We start from the raw sequence: 19,970 nt of genomic DNA, 5'->3' as shown, positions 1-19,970 counted from the left end.
AGGGAATGCATCGATACCAGAAGAATCAGATGTGTAGATTTGCTGAGTTTCTATTAAGAGTGTTTATTAAATAGGGGCCAACAATAAGGAATTTTCACTGCCTTGGATGATAATTATCTTTGTTGATATCCATATTTCCTCATCACCAGTAGAGGACTTTGCTTGAAACAGGCCTCGCATCAAAAAGGCCTCCATCCGCTTGTGCTTATACAGTTCAATAACTCATATATTTGCCCCAAAAAATCAAGATATCTTTAAGTTCTTGAACTGTATGAGTTCTTGTTTTTAATATTTCTAACATGATATAGAGTGCTGTTTTCCCGAATATCAACATGATTGCAAATGTGATAGCCTATTGGTTTTAGAGATTTATAGTAGAGAGTAGACATTTTGTGTTGTGAATTCATGTTGTGAATTTTGGGATTTAGATTGGGAAAGTGAATCATTTAATTGTTAAATGGCTTTCTGAGATACACGTGAAGGTGTTTCACAATTCAGTGCACTATCAAACTCCATCACTGACTTAAAGACGTGTTTCTCATGTCCTTGAGAGCCATTCGGACTCATTAAAATGCCACGCTCGTAAAAGGTAACGAGACGTGGGATGTGATCATAAGACAATGTTCTGCAAGAGTACAGCGAGAACACTAGGCCATAATGTCATGAGTTTTTCTTTCTTTTTCTCACACATTACTCCTAAAATTCTCAAGGAGAAAGAAAAAAAAAGAAAAAAATGAGGCAATTCTTAACATACAATTGTTAAGATCTCTTCTGAGTTCTGAGAACCAGGAGACCTCAGCAAGTCTCCATTCGTAGTCTAGGAGAATTTATAAGAAATTTCAGTTCCACTTCCAGTTTAAGTTAAGCTTCGTCTTGAAACTCTTCCCGCTGAGTGTGTGAATGCTATGACTGTGTCTGTAAAGAAGTGTGATGTAATCGTGACGGAGGCGGTCGATGTGAAGAGAACTGACTCCTTATGAACTGTGAAGACTAAACGTCCTCAAGGTTACTGTGACATTTCAGGCCAAAATCAAAAGAAAAAGAAAAGAATTCGATTTTGCATGAATGAAAATGAATTTGCATTATACGATTATTTTCATGATAATTAAACACGTTTCCCTCAGATTTTCATTATTATAATGTCAGGACCTTTTTTTAACTATTACAGTAAAAAAATCAGCATGAACAGCATAAACAAACTAAATTAAACAGGACAAATACTATAAATAGAAATCTGACACAATTTAATGCAACCTTGTATTCATTTTTTAAAATTTCTTTCTAATAAATAAATACATTAATTCTTACTGACCCCAAACGTTTGAACGCCAGTGTATAAATGTTACAAAAGCTTTCTATTTCAGATAAATGCTGTTCTTTTGAACTTTCGATTCATCATTGACAATAATCAGAAATGTTTCTTGAGCAGCAAATCATCAAATCAGAATGATTTCTGAAGGATCATGTGACTCTGAAGACTGGAGTAATGATGCTGAAAATACAGCTTTGATCACAGGAATAAATTACATATTAACATACAGTATATTCAAATAGAAAACAGTTATTTTAAATTGTAATAATATTTCACAATATTACTGTTTAACTGTATTTGTGATCAAATAAATGCAGCCTTGGTGAGCAGAAGAGACTTCTTTTAAAAACATAAAAAAAATATTACAGATCTAAAACTGTGCCATCTGAAATTTTCTTCTGGAATGATCATTTTTTTATTAAGCTTGTATGTTTATGTTCAGTTATTTCACTTTAATGGCATTGAAAATGACCTATTAATTGTCATTAAAGTGAAATTACTGAACTTAAACATACAAGCTTGAAAAAAATGCTCATTTTAGAAGAAAATTTCAGATGGCACTTAGAGGCTTTTGCATCTGAAGTCTTCATATATTCTACCGTTCAAAAGTTTTAGATCATATCATATTTTGTATTAATGAGTTTTTTAAATGAATTTTCTCACATATTTTCGCAATCAATCAAAAACAAAACCATAAAACAAAATGAGCCATACATTTTTTTTTTGTGTGTGTTATTTATGCTAAATATATTTTTTCTTTTTTTTATTATTAATTAATTATGTTTTTGATTATGGGGCAAAAAAAACAAGCCAAATATGTTCCTCACAGGTTTCAAGAGATTCATCCAACATAAGGCCAGACAAACGAAGAACTCCCTTGACCCTTTGCACCAAGAAAAAAGACCGTTTGCCTCTTGACATGCTCATGATTTGGATTCAATAGCGTTCTATAGTATCTCAGCAAATATTCTGTCCCTTCTTTCTCCTGTCAAAGTGTTTGACACCACCGTCCGACACACTGACAGACAGCAGTTCCAGGGGGACTCTGACTTTTTATTCATTTATTCAAGTCAAAAGCAGCTTTTTCTTGGTTCGAATATGCTTCCTCTGTGAAGTGAGAAAGGTCACGGTGATAGCAGATGTGTGTGGACAAGCTGAGGGGATCTCCAAACACACCGCTGATAAACGCTCTTCCTTTGAACCGTCCTAGCTTTACTATCAGCTCATCAAACTTTAAACCACACTTTCTCTTTATAGACGAGTCACAGGGTCAAGGTTTCCCGCTGAATCTAAGACAAGAGAGTCAGGAAACGGCAGAAACTTGTATTCAAGTAAACCCATAATTGTCCATTCGGGTCCTAAAATCCCATCTTTCTCTGACCGCTAGCGGAGCGCATTTATTATACATGAAGAACACAGAGGGCATTTGCAACCAAAGGAATATTATCTGCACCATGTTGTCCAACATAAGGCTGGAATAAACTACGACTTTTGCTCCAATTCACAGTCCACAATAACTGGCGAAAGAGTGCAGATTTTTTTAGTGTATAATGGGCACAGAATATGATTTTTTAGCTTCAGACTATGTTTCCATCCAGTCAGAGGACATCAAAACATGTTTGATATTTTGAGCCGATTTCAGAACACATACAGGTGAAACTCGAAAAATTAGAATATCGTGCAAAAGTTATAATTTTGATGATTATGGCTTACAGCTTATGAAAACCCCAAATTCAAAATATCAGAAAATTAGAATATTACATGAAATCAATAAAAAAAGTATTTTAAATTCAGAAATGTCGGCCCTCTGAAAAGTATAATCATGCATATGTATATAGTTATATATACTAAATAGATTAGTTTCACCTTTTAATTTGAATTACTGAAATATACAAACTTTTGCACGAAATTCAAAAGTTTTTGAGTTCCACCTGTATTGTACGACGCTTCTGAAACCGGAGAGGTCCTTGATCTACCAGTGATGCAATAAAATACAATACAAATACAATAACAATACAAAAGAGCTCGTGTAACTAATTAACTATGCGCTTGACTCGTTTTTAGCGCAATTTTCCAACGGACAAAATTGCGATTGTTAACTCATGATTTCTGTTCTGTCTGTGCGCACCAATCTTGCACTTCTATCTCCTCCTCAACCAAACCACCTAGAGACTTCGGGTTTTCGGCATTATGTTAAGGAAGGTCTAATCTCGGGAACGCACACAAAAAAAAAAAAAAAAAAAAAAAAAACATAAAAAGATTTACTATCTCTTAGTGTTGTGATCCCATGACGTCAGAAAATTGCGCTAAAACACTCACTGAGTTTTTATTACTTGTTTCTTTTGCGACTCAACACACAAAGAGCTTACATCGGAACGAACTGAAAATCTGGTAGTGTATGTGGTTTAGGCCGTGTGTCCACTAAAAGTGTTTTTTTCCTGAGGTTAGCATATTTATCTAATTGTTTCCAATGGGAGCGCCGAGTTTTTAAATCACGAGGCGCTTAGCATCTATTTCACACTGAATGTTATCTACCGGTCGTTCAACTTTGGGTAAAGCGCAGTGCTCATCACTGTCACTTTTTACCCAGCCGTCCAATCACAGTGGAGGAGGGGCGGGACTAACACCACACCGACCAACCGCCACATTCTGCTTGTACAACGATAACAAATGACAACAAGAAGCACATCTCTTCATCCAATACTTGTGCCAGAGGCAGTACGTTACATTGTATCGACATTTTTAAATTCAGAAACAAACTATTTGCGAAAACAGATACCAGTATCAGTTATGTGGTTATTCTGTATCATAGCACATATTATAGCGTCTCAACTGGAAAAACGCTGCGCCACCGAAGCGGCATTTCAGAAGAGCGGACACACGGCCTTAGCGTATGACGCCCAGTTTTTCATGTAACCATTTATAAAATCGGCAAGTGCCTAGAATTTAAAAATTTGTTCTGATTTTAAAGTCGCATAGTGTAGTGCCTTTAGTAATGCGAGTTCTTATGAGTTCTTACATATTGCACACAAAAATGCATTAGCTTTTTCATGCTTCACATAAAAACCTTCACATAAAAAAACAGTATAGTCACTTTATATGTCAGTTAAGCCGTCTCTGCCTTTCTGAGTGGGCAGTTCTTATCCAGTGTCAAAGGGGACCAGACTTATGGTGATACTAAGGGTGTGTTCACACTTGGCAGGTTTGGTTTGGTTTGATTAAAATGAACTCTGGTGCGATTTCTCTGTTAGTGCGGTTCATTTGAATAAGTGTGAACGCTGCCATCCAAACCCTGGGGCACCAAACAAGCGGACCGAGACCACTGAAAAGATGAGTCTTCGTCCGCTTCCAAATGAACTCTGGTGTGGTTTCGACTGAAATATGAACGCAACACGGACCAAAGACATTTAAATGAACCAAAATCGGGACATGATGTCACAAGATGCGACCCTAAAAAGGACAGAAAGCTCAAGCATACCTGTTTTTTTCTCATCATAGTTGCGCTGAGTCAGAACCACGTCTCCTCACAGCAGATCTTCGTGTGTGTGTGTGTGACGGAGAGATTCCTGATGCTATTTTGACTCCTTTACGCATTTTAAAAGCTCTTCACGAGTTCTCAGCTGGTCAAAACACCATCATATGTAGCTTCGCACATACAACAAGTGCTTTTATCCCAGAACACAGCATTGTTCTGTATGTTCGGTAAGTTCCGTTGCAAAATCTACGTCATAAAAGCCGACCAATCAGATTGTGAACATATCCTTATGCCTTTAGGGTCGGTATCTTTAGGTTCAGTGTTAAAAATGCCAATGTGAACGCTAAGTGGACCAGGACTAAATGTTTTTTGTTTTGTTTTCGGACTAAATGAACCAAGCGAACTGAACTACAAGTGAGAACACATCCTAAAATTACTAGTTAGTTTACCAGGATTCAAATTAAATTAAAATTGAGCTTATATATATGAAACTGATGTTTTCTAACTAAAACAATAAAAACATCTGACATGATCCCATCAGTTCAAGCACAGTAGTTTGGCAGAACTTACCGGTAACCGTTTCCCGGCTTCGACCTCGATCATTCCTCGCAGAAGGTTCTGGCAGTCCGGTGGAATAAAATGGGGCATGTGAAACACCCCCAGCTTCACTTTTTCTAACAAGTTTCGTAAATTATCATCGTCAAACGGCAGAGCGCCCTGAAAGAAAGACACAGACAACAAAAGAAAGACAATGCATCAGTCTGAGGGGAAATATGGAAGATGGAAAATGGAACAAATTAGAAGAAAAAGTGCTTAGAGGATTGACCCATAAATGCTAAGTTTTCATTTATTAAATCTTGCTCTGCAACTTTTTCATGTGTGTACTGCTGACATGCTATAGATGAGGATGAAGCGGTTTCATTTCTGATGAAAAAACAAAACAGAGGAATAACAAAAAACTAAAGAGACAGGATGAGAGCATAAATGCACTCCAATCACTTTGGACCTGAGAGGATTTTGTGTATTCAGCATAGAGCACGTCTACAGAAGAACAGTTCGTCTGCCAGCAGTCAATTTTGGTTTTGGTTTTGGAACCGTCTGCCTTTCTACATCAGGTCAATATATATATATATATATATTTCATAAAGCGACGAATGAGTGAACTTCAGAGAAGAGAAGAGAAGAGAAGAGAAGAGAAGAGAAGAGAAGAGAAGAGAAGAGAAGAGAAGAGAAGAGAAGAGAAGAGAAGAGAAGAAAATAGAAGAGAAGAGAAGAGAAGAGAAGAGAAGAGAAGAGGAGAGAAGAAGAGAGGAGGAGAGGAGAGGAGAGGAAGAGAAGAGAAGAGAAGAGAAGAGAAGAGAAGAGAAGAGAAGAGAAGAGAAGAAAATAGAAGAAAATAGAAGAGAAGAGAAGAGAAGAGAAGAGAAGAGGAGAGAAGAAGAGAGGAGGAGAGGAGAGGAGAGGAAAGGAAGAGAAGAGAAGAGAAGAGAAGAGAAGAGAAGAGAAGAGAAGAGAAGAGAAGAGAAGAGACAAAACAATATGGCACGAGACCAAACAAAACGAGACAAAATGAAATGCAACAAGATGAGACAAAATCAAAAAGATGAGACAAAAAGAGTCAAGAGTCAAGGTGACATGAGATGCGGTGGGATGAGACGAGACGAAAACTGAAGAGAAGAGATGAAACAACGTGAGATGAGACAAAAGGAAACAAGAGAAAAGACGAACTAGACAAACAGAAAGAAGAGAACAAAAACAAGACGAGGTGAAACGAGCTGAGACTAAGTGAGATAAGACAAGAGAAAAACAGAAGAACTTGACAAGATCAAACGAAATGAGACAAAAATAAGACGAGACAAAGTGGCATAAGATGAGAAACAATGAGATGAAAGTAAAACAGACGAGAGGAGACAAAACAATATGGCATGAGACCAAGCAAAACAAGACGAAATGAAATGCAACAAGATGAGAGAAAATGAAATAGTCAAGGTGACATGAGCCGAGATAAACTGAGATGCGGTGGGATGAGACGAGACGAAAACTGAAGAGACGAAACGACTTGAGATGAGACAAAATGAAAAGAGTTAAGACAAACTAGACAGATTGAAAGAAAACAACAAAAAAACAAGACAAAACGAGGTGAAACGAGCCGAGACCAAATGAGATAAGACAAGAGAAAAACAGAAGAACTTGACAAGATCAAACGAAATGAGACAAAATGAAAGACGGGACAAAAACTTGATGATGCAAGATGAGACAAAATGAGATGAGAAAAGAAGAGACAAAACGAGGCGAGATCACATGAGACAAGACGAAATGAGATGACATAAAAAAGATAAAAGAGGACAAAAGAGAAGAGACCAGATGAGGTGAAGGGAAAAAGAAAAGTGGTTGTTTGAATGTAATGTGCAGTTCTGCAGGTACACAGAATAATCTCTGAAGAAACTCACTCATCATTTCTACAACGTCAAAAACAATCCAGCTGTGGTTTAAATGCAGAACAGCGTCTCAGCGTGCAGACATAAACCTCTCAGACTCAAGCGTCTCGGTTTTTACTCTCCAAACAGAACAGGAGCATTTCAACGGAGCTGGACCTCCTGGGACATCGCTGCGGTCCAAAACCATTCAGATCCAATCTGCTAATAATGCAGTGCAGAGGTGCGGCCAACACTTGCTCTCTTAGAAACATCAATTCCCAGCCTTCAGTCACATATGCATGTTCCTTTTCACAGAATACCATTTCTCGATGATGACATTCTGAAAACATGACTTTATCTTCAATATCCAGCGCACTTTTCATATCAGCAACATCATAAAATGTGTTTGAATGTTGTTTGTGAACTGAAGGGAAAATATCTAGCTCATGCAAAAAAATGAGTCTTTAATCTTTCTTCCATACGCTGAATGCAAACATATTTTATGTTTCTCAGAAGAAATGAATGACAATGGGTTTAGAACAACATGAATGTGAGTAATTGTTGACAGAAATGTTGGTTTGTCCGAGGTGAAGTCTCGAGTGACTCACCACCAACAGGGCGAAGAGGATGACCCCACAGCTCCAAACGTCTGCTTTCCTTCCGTCATACTTCTCTCCCTAGAACACAACTCTCATTAGAGATCAGCTCTTCCATTCAGAATTCTCTTTTTTCTTCCACAAAGTAGAAGTATTACTCACCCGGATCACTTCAGGACACGCATAATGAGGAGATCTGTGAAAAGACATCAGCTAGAGTTACTGGCAGTAATAACTGTGTACAATAATCTCTCAGCATTTTTATCTTATTTATTTCACTTTTATTTATTTTTTTATATCTTACAAATACTAACAAATATATATATATATATATATATATATATATATATATATATATATATATATATATATATATATAATAATTTTTTATTATTATAAAAATGTTTTTCACACTAAATGAACAGAATAATTACAATTATATTAAATAATTATATAAAAATATTATATTAAATGTATATCTTATAATATCGATTGCATTAATTACATTAACAAGTGATTAGTGATTGTTTAAAATGTATTTGTCATTGAATCATTCAATAATACACTGATTCATGAAACAAGAGAAGTCTTTTTGAGTGAGTCACTGAATCATTAATTCAAAACGATTAAAAAAAATTAATTACATAAATTAAAATAAAATATTAAATTAACATTTTGTCAGAACCTAGTCTATTCAGAATCTCTCTCTCTCTCTCGCTCTCTCTCGCTCTCTCTCTCTCTCTATATATATATATTTATTCTCAATCTATTCAGATTCATGCAGCTCTTATTAATTTATTAATATGCACCACTGTGACAATAGACAGTACAAAAATGGCCAAATTATATTTTAACTAAAACATGAACAATTAATATTTCATTTAAAAAATATATTTTTTTGAACTGATTCACTAAAACTAACAGTTCAAAAGTCCTGATTTTCAGAGCACAGAAATACTGTACATAATGATTTCTGAAGGATCATGCGACAATGAAGACTGGAAATCCAGCTTAACCATCGTTGGAATACATTACATTTTAAATAACATTAAAGTAGAAAATAAATTTTTTAAATTGTAATAATATTTCACAATGTAACTTTTTCACTGTATTTTTGATCTAATAAATGCAGGCTTGGTGAACAGAAGACACTTCTTTCAAACGCTGATCTGCAACATCTCCTGATCTTACTCTCTCCAAAATAATTTCTGTCACCATATTATTTCTGTCTAACAAAAAATATAAAATCATCGAAGACAACTCACAGATCACTTCAACAGCTGTAACACCCAGAAGCAAAAGCACTACGAGTTTTTTAGTGGCACTGATCCGTGACATCTGACACTGTTTGCTTAGAATGATTAATATCAAGATGTGGTTGGAGGGACACAAAGACACACTACAGAAGAAGAGAACATCTTCTCAGAGTAATTAGGGTCACAAAATGTTGACATCACATCCTGTTACACCAGCTGACATCCTGTCTCCATTAATCTTTCCTGACAAATCCTATTCTACTTGAGACGCTTGAGACTCTTCCCGCGTTTTCTTTTTCAGAGATAAACAGGCACGTTCAGAGTTAATCATATTATTGGGAGAGTTTCTCAGTAAGCTGCAAACATCTCCCATGATCCCTCAAAAACCTTTACAAGCGCGCATCTATGCAAATGTGGATCCAGTTAGTGAGAGCTAAACGTGTTGGACTTGAAGAACTCCATCTGCATACAGAAACACTGCAAACGTCAACTATAAAGCTGCCGTTCGGGCTTAAAGGCTCCCTGAAATATAAATGTACGTTTTTTAGCTTTTAGTATGAATATGTTAGCCTTAAGGTTATGAATAAGCTGGTGTGTGTCCAAAACAATGACAGAATTCGCATTTAGGAGATATAAGCATTCATAACTTACACTCTCTCACTTCCACTAAAATGGATCACGGATTTGTATGACATCACGCAGACTTCAGCTTCTCATCACATCTTCTGTCCAATCAAATACTCTCTAGAATCTAAAGCCCCGCCCCCTATGTTATAAACACCACCTGGCTAAAGTGACCGTTGATACGTCAGGATCAGTATGGGTTGGAGATGTGTCTTCGGTTGCTCAAACGCTCGAGTTTTATTTCGAATGAAATGGCTAGAATTTATTCACACCTCTACTATTGAATCCTGTTTCAAGTGCGACTCGCAGTCTGTGAGGTAAACTAAACGCTATTGGCTGTTTGAAAAGGGGGAGGAGCCATTCAATATGTCCCGCCTTAACGTCCTGTTTCAGTGGAAATTACGTCAACGCATCAAACAAAGCTGTGCATTCCAAGACACTTCAGCCCTGTGAAGGCCTCATCGACACGACAGCCATCGGCACTGATCCTTAACCCTCTGAGGTCGACAAACGCGCCGACGCGTTTTGCCGGATTTTCTCCACATTGTAGCACTATAAACTTAAATTACTCCATCATTTATGGTCATACAGAAAAAAGAAATATAAAAAAAGAATCTGTGATATTTCTCCTTTTGTATGTGTCCACTTACAATCAAATCAAAACATTGTGCTTTTGTAAAATAAAGAAAATAAACAGGGTGTGCTTTCTGCCTCTCCGTCGCGGTGAACTTTTTTTTCTTGAGCACGTCTATAAACTGAAACAAAACTCAGCGAATACTTGTCACACATTTATGAGCCATATACCTTTATAAACATTTAAGTGTGTACTTTTAAATGATCGGATTCAAAACGAAAACAAATATTCTCTGTTTAAGTAATTTGTATAAAACCAACAAGATGTCCAGCTTCTCAAACGCTTGCTCATTACAGTTAATTTGGCCACGCCTACTCGCGCAAAAGATATTCACATGCAAATCTCCACATGGAACGCGAACGCGCTCGTTACCTCAACAACAAAACACTTCACTTCACTTTTCGTCGAGTTTGAAAGACGTGCTTGAGCTTACATTGGATTTAGGCTACCTCAGAAGAAGAAGAACGCGATTTGAAGACAAGAAAGATAAGGTAAGAAATTCTTACATAGCCTAGTTTGTTATTGTTGCATAAATGTCACGTTGCAGCTGAACTGTTGCTAGATATATGGGGAATATTATAATATTTAGACCCGTGTTTACTGTGTTTGTGGATATCTGCTCAAACATAGATATGTTTATGGTAACCATAATGTTTTATATTTGAGAGTGATCGCGTTTGAATGTATCATATTTTGCAAGCGATCGCGTTTGAATGTATCATATTTTGCAAGCGATCGCGTTTGAATGTATCATATTTTGGATGAAAGCAAAACGCACCAAACGGCTTCATGTTTTTATTATTATCTCATTTCATATCATCATAACGGATGGAAACATTTGAAGTAACATGATAATCAATATATTTTTCTCTAGCTTCTTTTGGAAGATTTATAGGCTGCTATAGGTTATTTATTGTTATTATTATTTTATCCGCACTGCGCATATACCTTATGCCTACAAGGCACAACAAACCTGGTGTTCATTATATTATATATCGTTGGAAACGTGTGTGTGTGTGTGTATTCTGTGAATTTTAAAAAGGAATTTTAAAAAGCAATTTTAACCAGAAAAATCTAATATTTATTTCCAAAATCGTGCAGGCCTTTCTCTTGATATCAGTATGTTCACTTTTTTTTTTTTCAGGTCCCAGATGCCACTGAGGACTTCAACATTCACATGAGTCTCAGTACGTGAACATGGTAAAGTGAAAATCTTGGAAATGAAAGGTATGTACAATGTTTTTAGGAATGGCACAAAGGTCTCTGTCTTTGAAGTGCTTTTTTGGCATTTGTTGTGTATCTTTGGATTATGTTGTGTTGTAAATAAATCCAAACAATTTAAAAGCCATTATTTTTTAAATCTCCTCATTTACAGTATTGTGCAAGGTTGCTCAGAATGATAGGGGCCTGATAGCTCCTAATAGGGCCGTTAGGGGAGGTTCTTTGTCTTTCTCAGGTGAGAAAAGCTTACATATTAATGAGCTCTCGCATAAGGCTTTTTCACACAAAACACGTCGTAAAATTTTTAAATCAATATATTGTCTTATCTGAATGAGCAGTCAGGGTGATTTTCACATAGTTTTGCAGCAAATATTCTAGGCTACGTCATACAATTTTCAAAAGTCTTGTGAAGAAATAATCAGTATGGGTTTCATGGCCTTATTTCAGTGAGAATTTTTTTTTGTATTTTCAAAAACCACGCATAAATGTCATTATCTCAAAACTACAAACTTTTACATACATGCTGCTGATATATTATTGTAGCAGAGTTTGTGCTGAATACAGTGTAATTAGACTTTAGCCATGAAAATGTCACAAGTAACAGAAATAACCAGAAATGTCAGAGCATGTCAGAACACCTCCAGGGCCCAGAAAACAGCTCAGACCTCAGAGGGTTAACAAACTCGTCTCCATACCGGAGTGATGACTCCGACTTCCAACCAGATGGAACTGGATAAATATTCTGAATGTTCTGATCCAATCTGACTTCTGACCTGTAATGCTGCCTGGATCATAATCATACACTGATCGCTCGTTGGCCAGAGGAGAACTGGCCCCCGACTGAGCCTGGGTTCTCCCAAGGTTTTTTTCTCCATTCTGTCACTGATGGAGTTTTGGTTCCTTGCCACTGTTGCCTTGGCTTTTGGCTTGCTTAGTTGGGGACATTTAATATTCAACAATATTATTGATCTGCCTTACTTAAGGTGGACGATGATGCAGTCGTCTTCTAGAAACAAACTTTGTTGTATTATTTTCATGTTATCAATGTGAAGCTGCTTTGATACAATCTCTATTGTAAAAAGCGCTATATAAATAAAGGTGACTTGACTTCAGTGAGACTTTAACAAGAGCAGATCGGGAGGACAACTCAAAGTATGAGTTAGTGTAGCTGAACTGTCAAAGCTAATTAAGTCGTTATCTCAGATAAAGTTGCCAAAGCTAATGGTCTTATAGAATATGCTACAAATATGTGACAAAACTCTTTCGTTATTAATATTTCAACAGAAGTCGGTTCTTGGACTGGTGGATTTATTGGTCCTAATCAAGTGTGTCGCACATGTCCTAAGACGCAAAGCCACAGCATTTTGATCGCCCCCTGGTGGCTTTACCCAGTATAGGTTATAAATCCCGCCCTCTCCATGTAATCAAACGGGACTCGAACCAAACTAAGAAAAATCCAATTACACTTAATTATTTTATTTTTTTTAAAGATGGTTTCAGTCATTTTAGGTAGTTATTTTATGCTATATAAACAGGGTGTACAAATAACCCTAAAAAACCCTAAAAAATATTGGGGTATTTTTTCTACCCAAATCCTGGGTTGAGCTTTTTGGGTAAACATTTTTGGTTATTATTTCACTGTTTGGGTAGATTTTGTGTTACCCAGCTCCTGGATCAGACGTAACAACCCAGTGTTTGAGTAGTTTTTGTGTTACCCAGATCCTGGATCAGACGTAACAACCCAGTGTTTGAGTAATTTTTGTGTTACCCAGCTCCTGGATCAGACGTAACAACCCAGTGTTTGAGTAGTTTTTGTGTTACCCAGCTCCTGGATCAGACGTAACAACCCAGTGTTTGGGTAGTTTTTGTGTTACCCAGCTCCTGGATCAGACTTAACAACCCAGTGTTTGGGTAGTTTTTGTGTTACCCAGCTCCTGGATCAGACGTAACAACCCAGTGTTTGGGTAGTTTTTGTGTTACCCAGATCCTGGATCAGACGTAACAACCCAGTGTTTGGGTAGTTTTTGTGTTACCCAGCTCCTGGATCAGACGTAACAACCAGTGTTTGGGTAGTTTTTGTTTTACCCAGCTCCTGGATCAGACGTAACAACCCAGTGTTTGAGTAGTTTTTGTTTTACCCAGCTCCTGGATCAGACGTAACAACCCAGTGTTTGGGTAGTTTTTGTGTTACCCAGATCCTGGATCAGACGTAACAACCAGTGTTTGGGTAGTTTTTGTGTTACCCAGATCCTGGATCAGACGTAACAACCCAGTGTTTGAGTAGTTTTTGTGTTACCCAGCTCCTGGATCAGACGTAACAACCCAGTGTTTGAGTAGTTTTTGTGTTACCCAGCTCCTGGATCAGACGTAACAACCCAGTGTTTGGGTAGTTTTTGTGTTACCCAGCTCCTGGATCAGACTTAACAACCCAGTGTTTGGGTAGTTTTTGTGTTACCCAGCTCCTGGATCAGACGTAACAACCAGTGTTTGGGTAGTTTTTGTGTTACCCAGATCCTGGATCAGACGTAACAACCCAGTGTTTGAGTAGTTTTTGTGTTACCCAGCTCCTGGATCAGACGTAACAACCCAGTGTTTGGGTAGTTTTTGTGTTACCCAGATCCTGGATCAGACGTAACAACCAGTGTTTGGGTAGTTTTTGTGTTACCCAGATCCTGGATCAGACGTAACAACCAGTGTTTGGGTAGTTTTTGTGTTACCCAGATCCTGGATCAGACGTAACAACCAGTGTTTGGGTAGTTTTTGTGTTACCCAGATCCTGGATCAGACGTAACAACCAGTGTTTGGGTAGTTTTTGTGTTACCCAGATCCTGGATCAGACGTAACAACCAGTGTTTGGGTAGTTTTTGTGTTACCCAGCTCCTGGATCAGACATAACAACCAGTGTTTGGGTAGTTTTTGTGTTACCCAGCTCCTGGATCAGACGTAACAACCCAGTGTTTGAGTAGTTTTTGTGTTACCCAGATCCTGGATCAGACGTAACAACCCAGTGTTTGGGTAGTTTTTGTGTTACCCAGATCCTGGATCAGACGTAACAACCAGTGTTTGGGTAGTTTTTGTGTTACCCAGCTCCTGGATCAGACGTAACAACCCAGTGTTTGGGTAGTTTTTGTGTTACCCAGATCCTGGATCAGACGTAACAACCTAGTGTTTGAGTAGTTTTTGTGTTACCCAGATCCTGGATCAGACGTAACAACCCAGTGTTTGGGTAGTTTTTGTGTTACCCAGATCCTGGATCAGACGTAACAACCAGTGTTTGGGTAGTTTTTGTGTTACCCAGATCCTGGATAAGACGTAACAACCCAGTGTTTGAGTTATTTACTGTGGGCTTTTTGCGCCCTCTTCAGGAGAGAGCAGTGCAGCTCCGTCAAATGGGTGTATGTCTTCGGTAAAATACAGGTTTGTGTACATTTTTTGCATCTATAAATTCATTATTATTCTGTATATCGTTTAATTGGAATATCGTGATGGAAACGCCTGGTGCCTTGCAAGTTGCATAAAATTGTATGATTTTATTCAAAAGATACAGAATCTAAATTCTTAAAAAGTTAGAATATGTTCTCAGAACTGTACACTGATTGTTTATGGACAGGTTATGGAGTCAGTCATATTTCGGCTACGAGTGAAACGCAGGGCGGCAGTCTGAAGTTAAAACATGACACAAGCTCCGGCACGAGATCCAGCGCCGTTACAGTGGAAACGGGACAACAGAGACTGGTCCATTACACTTGAAGTGCTTCTTAATTTTTACTTCTAATATTTGTTAAACGAGCTTAAATGTATGCAATATGCATTCAAATGTATATAAAATATGCTATACTGTAAAATATGATTTAAAAAAAGGAATTATCAAGCAAACCAGTGGTTGTGTCGAGTATTATTTTTTTTTAATTTTAGAGGATTTAAGTTAATTCGTCAACATTAATTCATGTATGAAGTAAAATAATAAAAAAGCTAGTACTATAGTAAAATGAATCAACCAATTATGCTGGGTTAAATAAACAACCCAATTTGCTGGGTAAAATTAACCCAACATGTGTTCTGTCCTATATTTACCCAGCCCTTGGGTTGAAAACAACCCAAATTGGGTTGTTTTTAACCCAGTGTTTTTTAGAGTGTAACGTGATGATTGACAGCTGTGACTGCGAATGAGTCTGCGGGATCAGGAGTGTGGGCGGGGCCTTGATACCGTGTCTACACCTCACGTAATCGCCAATGACCGTTTCTGGGATATTTTGGCTTCATTTTTCTACAGTGGAAAGATGTGCAGTCCATCTGTTTTTTACAGTATGGTCCTAACAACAAGCTGCCATTATGTTTTCATAAAACATTGCTGAAGATGTTCAGCACACATCAAAACAGACTGCAGTTTAACTCCAAACTTACGGCCTGCTTGATATGATTCTGATGGCATAACCACAGCATTTCGGTTGTTTTCGTGTAAAGCAGGTGCGTTACATCTGAGAGATCAAAACGAATCGGATGTTTTAAGGCCGTAAAATGCTTTCATTGTTTATGCTGATGAGGAAGGCAAATTAGAGCTAAAAATAGACCCATTAACGGATGAGTTTATGGAGGAACCCTGCAGAACGTGTGCCGGATCATTTATCCACTCCAAGCTGTTTGCTAGAGCTCATTTCCCCTCTCGTTCCTGCAAAACTCCACAATGACAGCAGATATTAGATGCCTCATAACTGATGTGGGTGTGCAAACCATCAGACATATGGGTTCAAATGTGTCTCTTTTTTTTGCTGTAATGTACAATGATCATTAAGCCAAAATGGTGCATGGTAATAGGGATACAAAAATAAACACCGTAAACAGCAGCGGAAGGCATCCATGAAGCTCAGAATCATTAATGCTTGTGTTATCTGATGCCGGATTCGATAAAAGGCATTCATTGGTGTGAGCCAAATCAAATGTTACATGAATAATTATTTATATTAATTACATAAATTATACATTAATAAATAAATGTATAAATTATAATAAAGTTTTTAAAAGAATGAATGAATAAACAAATGAAGTCAGTAAAACTGTAAATGGCCAGGATCTGTTTTTCCTTCATATTTCCATCATTACAGTAGCTGAGAGGAGGGGGGGTCACATGATCTCTGCCGTCTCCCTTCAAAATGACTAATAAACAAAAAACACTAAAAACTAATAACAATAAAGTTGCTCTACTTTTGCATAAAAGTTCAACTTTTCTTGACTTTCTCAAATCTACAAATAAAAAATAAACATTTTTGACTTATACTATATCCATGTGCATCTTAGTATTTATTTACTAAGAAACTATGTAATAGTAATAGTAGATAATGTACTGATGCTATCACAAAATAAAGCCCTTCAGGCTGGGGGTTAAAATAGTTTCGGGGTCACTGGAAACGTCAAGGACATCCGGCCCAGAATCAACACGCAGATCATTTTTAGTATGATGGGACCCGAACAGATTCGTTCTGATAGCCGATGTTGAGTCAGGGTGCTGGGAGGCTTCTGTGACTCCCTGACCTGATGTGTTCAGGACGGTACAGGACGGTCCCGCTTGACCTCTGCAGAGCTGTGATCGTATATAACATGAGGCGACTCGTGTACGGGAACGAGCGTGCTGATTTTATTGCGTTGGGCTTTAATCTATGGCCATGTCTGAGTGTAATCCTAAAGGTCGGGCAAGCATGGCAAAATTAATCAGCTGACAAAAGGCTAAAGGTTTTATGGCATGTGTGGGGGGCAGAGTCGCTTTTTGAAAGGAGAAATGATTACATTAAGAAAGAAATAAAGGGCAGTAAATGAGTCGGGCTCCTATCTCTTCACACCAGGCCTCGACCAAACAACGGAGGAAAAGAAAGCACTGGGTTTTCATGACAGATGATCACACTTATGATGTCAGAGGGGGCGTGTCATGAAACTCAGCTGAGAGTTCATTGGCTGATTCCACATTGGTACACTGACATGTTTTAATCTCAACTGGCAAATGGATGAATTATTCATTTATTTAGCAATTGCATTCAATTGCTCAAAAGTGAAATTATAAGTATTAACAAGGTTACATTTGTTTATTTCAAATAAGTTATATTTTTAACTTTCTATCAACATGATTTTAGTATCATTGAGATACTATTATAGTTTTATATTTAATATTTTAAAATGAACATTTTACATTTAGTTAAAATTTTTGTCATTTTGTTGTTTTATCTTTTTATTCGTTTATTTTTTATTTTTATGTCAATATAGTTTTTATCATTTTTTTCTTCAGTTTTGGTTTAGAGTTATTTTTATACATCAGTGCCTTGGTAACTAAATGTAATAAAATAAGAATAATTTTTAAAAACATTTAAATGCAGTTTATTTTACTTTAAGTAATAGATTTTTTTAATGGTTTTAGTTTTAGTTCATAATAACCCTCCTTTCAAGTCATCACAGAATCCTGAAAATATTCATCAAAGAATTTCCACAAACATATTAAGCAGCAAAACTTTTTTCAACACTGATAATAATCAAAAATGTTTCTTGAGCAGCAAATCAGCATATTAGAATGATTTCTGAAGGATCATGTGACTGAAGACTGGAGTAATACACAGTTATTTTAAATGGTAATACTATTTCACAATATTGCTGCTTTTTCTGTATTTTTGATCACAAATCTGCAGCCTTGTGAGAATCTAACCAGCCCCAAACTTTTGAAAGGTACTGAACGCTTTTGATAAGACATCCATTTATTTTATTACCTATTTTTGAATTAATAATTGATACATTTTTGAAGTTGTACTTCTAGTCTTCCATAATTTCCAGATAAGATCATGGTGAGTCACTGTGGTGAAGTGAAATGTGTGTGATTCAAGGTAATGCTTTACTCCTGAGTGAGCATGTCTAGAGTCACCGATGAGCGAAGGAAGAATGACCTCTTCTCTCTCTCTCTCTCTCTCTCTCTCTCTCTCTCTCTCTCTCTCATGATGTTTGTGTCGCAGAGATCTGTGTGGACACTGTGTGACTGACAAGGAGCTGAAGGCAGCGAACAATTATACGTTTGGGCAAATCTGAGGGTACATTTACTCAACAATGATGTACTAAAAATGTCAACATTGTCAAAACGATCCCCGTTCGCACGGATCCGTGAAAACGACTAAAAGCGCTGAATTCTGCAGCCAGGCCATTAGAGGGCGATGTCACTTTGTAACACGCCTATAGACTGAACATGTAATATACATGTGCATGAGTTCGCCGTTTTCACAAATTCGAGTTTTTGTAGTTTACATGGAGACGATAACGTATCGCTTTCAAAAACTTGCACTTTGAAAACCATTTTTGAAAGTTTGTGTTTTCAGGCCCACAAAACGCCACTGTTGTGTAAACGGACCCTTAGAAGAGATGTTCAGGTCATATATCACATTCAAAAATTCACAACAAGAAATCATATTTTACATAAACAAGCCTAGATTCATTAATTTTTCAGATTGTGACATTTTTATGAGCTAAAGTTGTACATTTATAATGATGAAAAACAGGATGTTTTTTGCTTGTTTAAATAAAAAATACACTGAATATTTACAACTCAAAGCTCCTTCCTAGCCTGTCCCAGAACCTCGCTGTTACTCATTTCAGATGCAAAAAAAGTTAGCCAATCAAAACAGACATTATTTATATATTGAAGTCTTAAAGGTACAGAAGTAAAACACGCCAAATTATTGACTGGCGGCAGTCCGTGAAGTTATAAGCGCAGTGAGTCCACTCAAAAACAAATTGTGGCATTATTCGTTTCACTTAAATATCTTTTCTTAAAATAACACATATATTTAGTTTCCCGCCAAAACACTATTGTATTGTGCTAAATTAACTTGAACCATTTAAGTCTCCACTACTTAATTAGCAGTCTTTAAACTAATGTAATGTGTTTCATTTCACCATTGAAAAAAACGGATGTGACGATTTCTAACGCATTTCGATGATGAAAAATATTATGCAATTTGGTGCAGTTGCTGATATTTATATGGCCAAAAAGTACGTTTAAATTCCGATCACATTATATTCGATTGTTTGAGAGACGTTAAACAGTGGATGTCTGCCAACTTCCTTCAGTTAAATGATTCCAAGACGGGAAGTCTTAATCTTTGGCTCATCTACGTTCACAGAGGTTGTTGCCAGTAAATTGGGACCTTTATCTGGCAATTGCCATACACATGTTCTAAATCTGGGTGTTACTTTTGACTCTGCTCTGACTTTTGACAAACAGATCAATGGTGTGGTCAGATGTTGCTTTTATCAGTTAAAGAATATTGCGAAAATTAAGGCATTTTTATCACCCAGAGACATGGAGTCTGTGATACATGCTTTTATTTCATCAAGATTAGACTACTGTAATGTACTATACTTGAGTGTCTCACAGTCCCTACTGTCACGTCTTCAACTAGTCCAAAATG

General features: G+C 37.0%; 1 protein-coding gene across 7 annotated transcripts in view; it reads right to left on the bottom strand.

Moving 5' to 3' along the window:
* The window catches only part of brsk2a (BR serine/threonine kinase 2a), a 213,189-nt gene that overhangs the window by 34,171 nt on the left and 159,048 nt on the right, over positions 1–19,970 (bottom strand). For all 7 annotated transcript variants that reach the window (XM_084095463.1, XM_084095460.1, XM_084095457.1 and 4 more), the window contains exons 6-8: positions 7,963–7,996; positions 7,813–7,881; positions 5,358–5,504 (exon numbers count right to left, since the gene is read on the bottom strand). In XM_084095463.1, coding sequence (XP_083951589.1) covers positions 5,358–5,504; positions 7,813–7,881; positions 7,963–7,996 — 250 coding nt within the window. The remainder of the gene's footprint in view (positions 1–5,357; positions 5,505–7,812; positions 7,882–7,962; positions 7,997–19,970) is intronic.

This window comes from Abramis brama, assembly GCF_963993115.1.
Source record: "Abramis brama genome assembly, chromosome: 20".
NCBI classification, from domain to species: Eukaryota; Metazoa; Chordata; class Actinopteri; order Cypriniformes; family Leuciscidae; genus Abramis; species Abramis brama.
The sequence above is the reverse complement of the archived record's forward strand: the minus strand, read 5'-3'. Positions and strand labels throughout refer to the sequence as shown.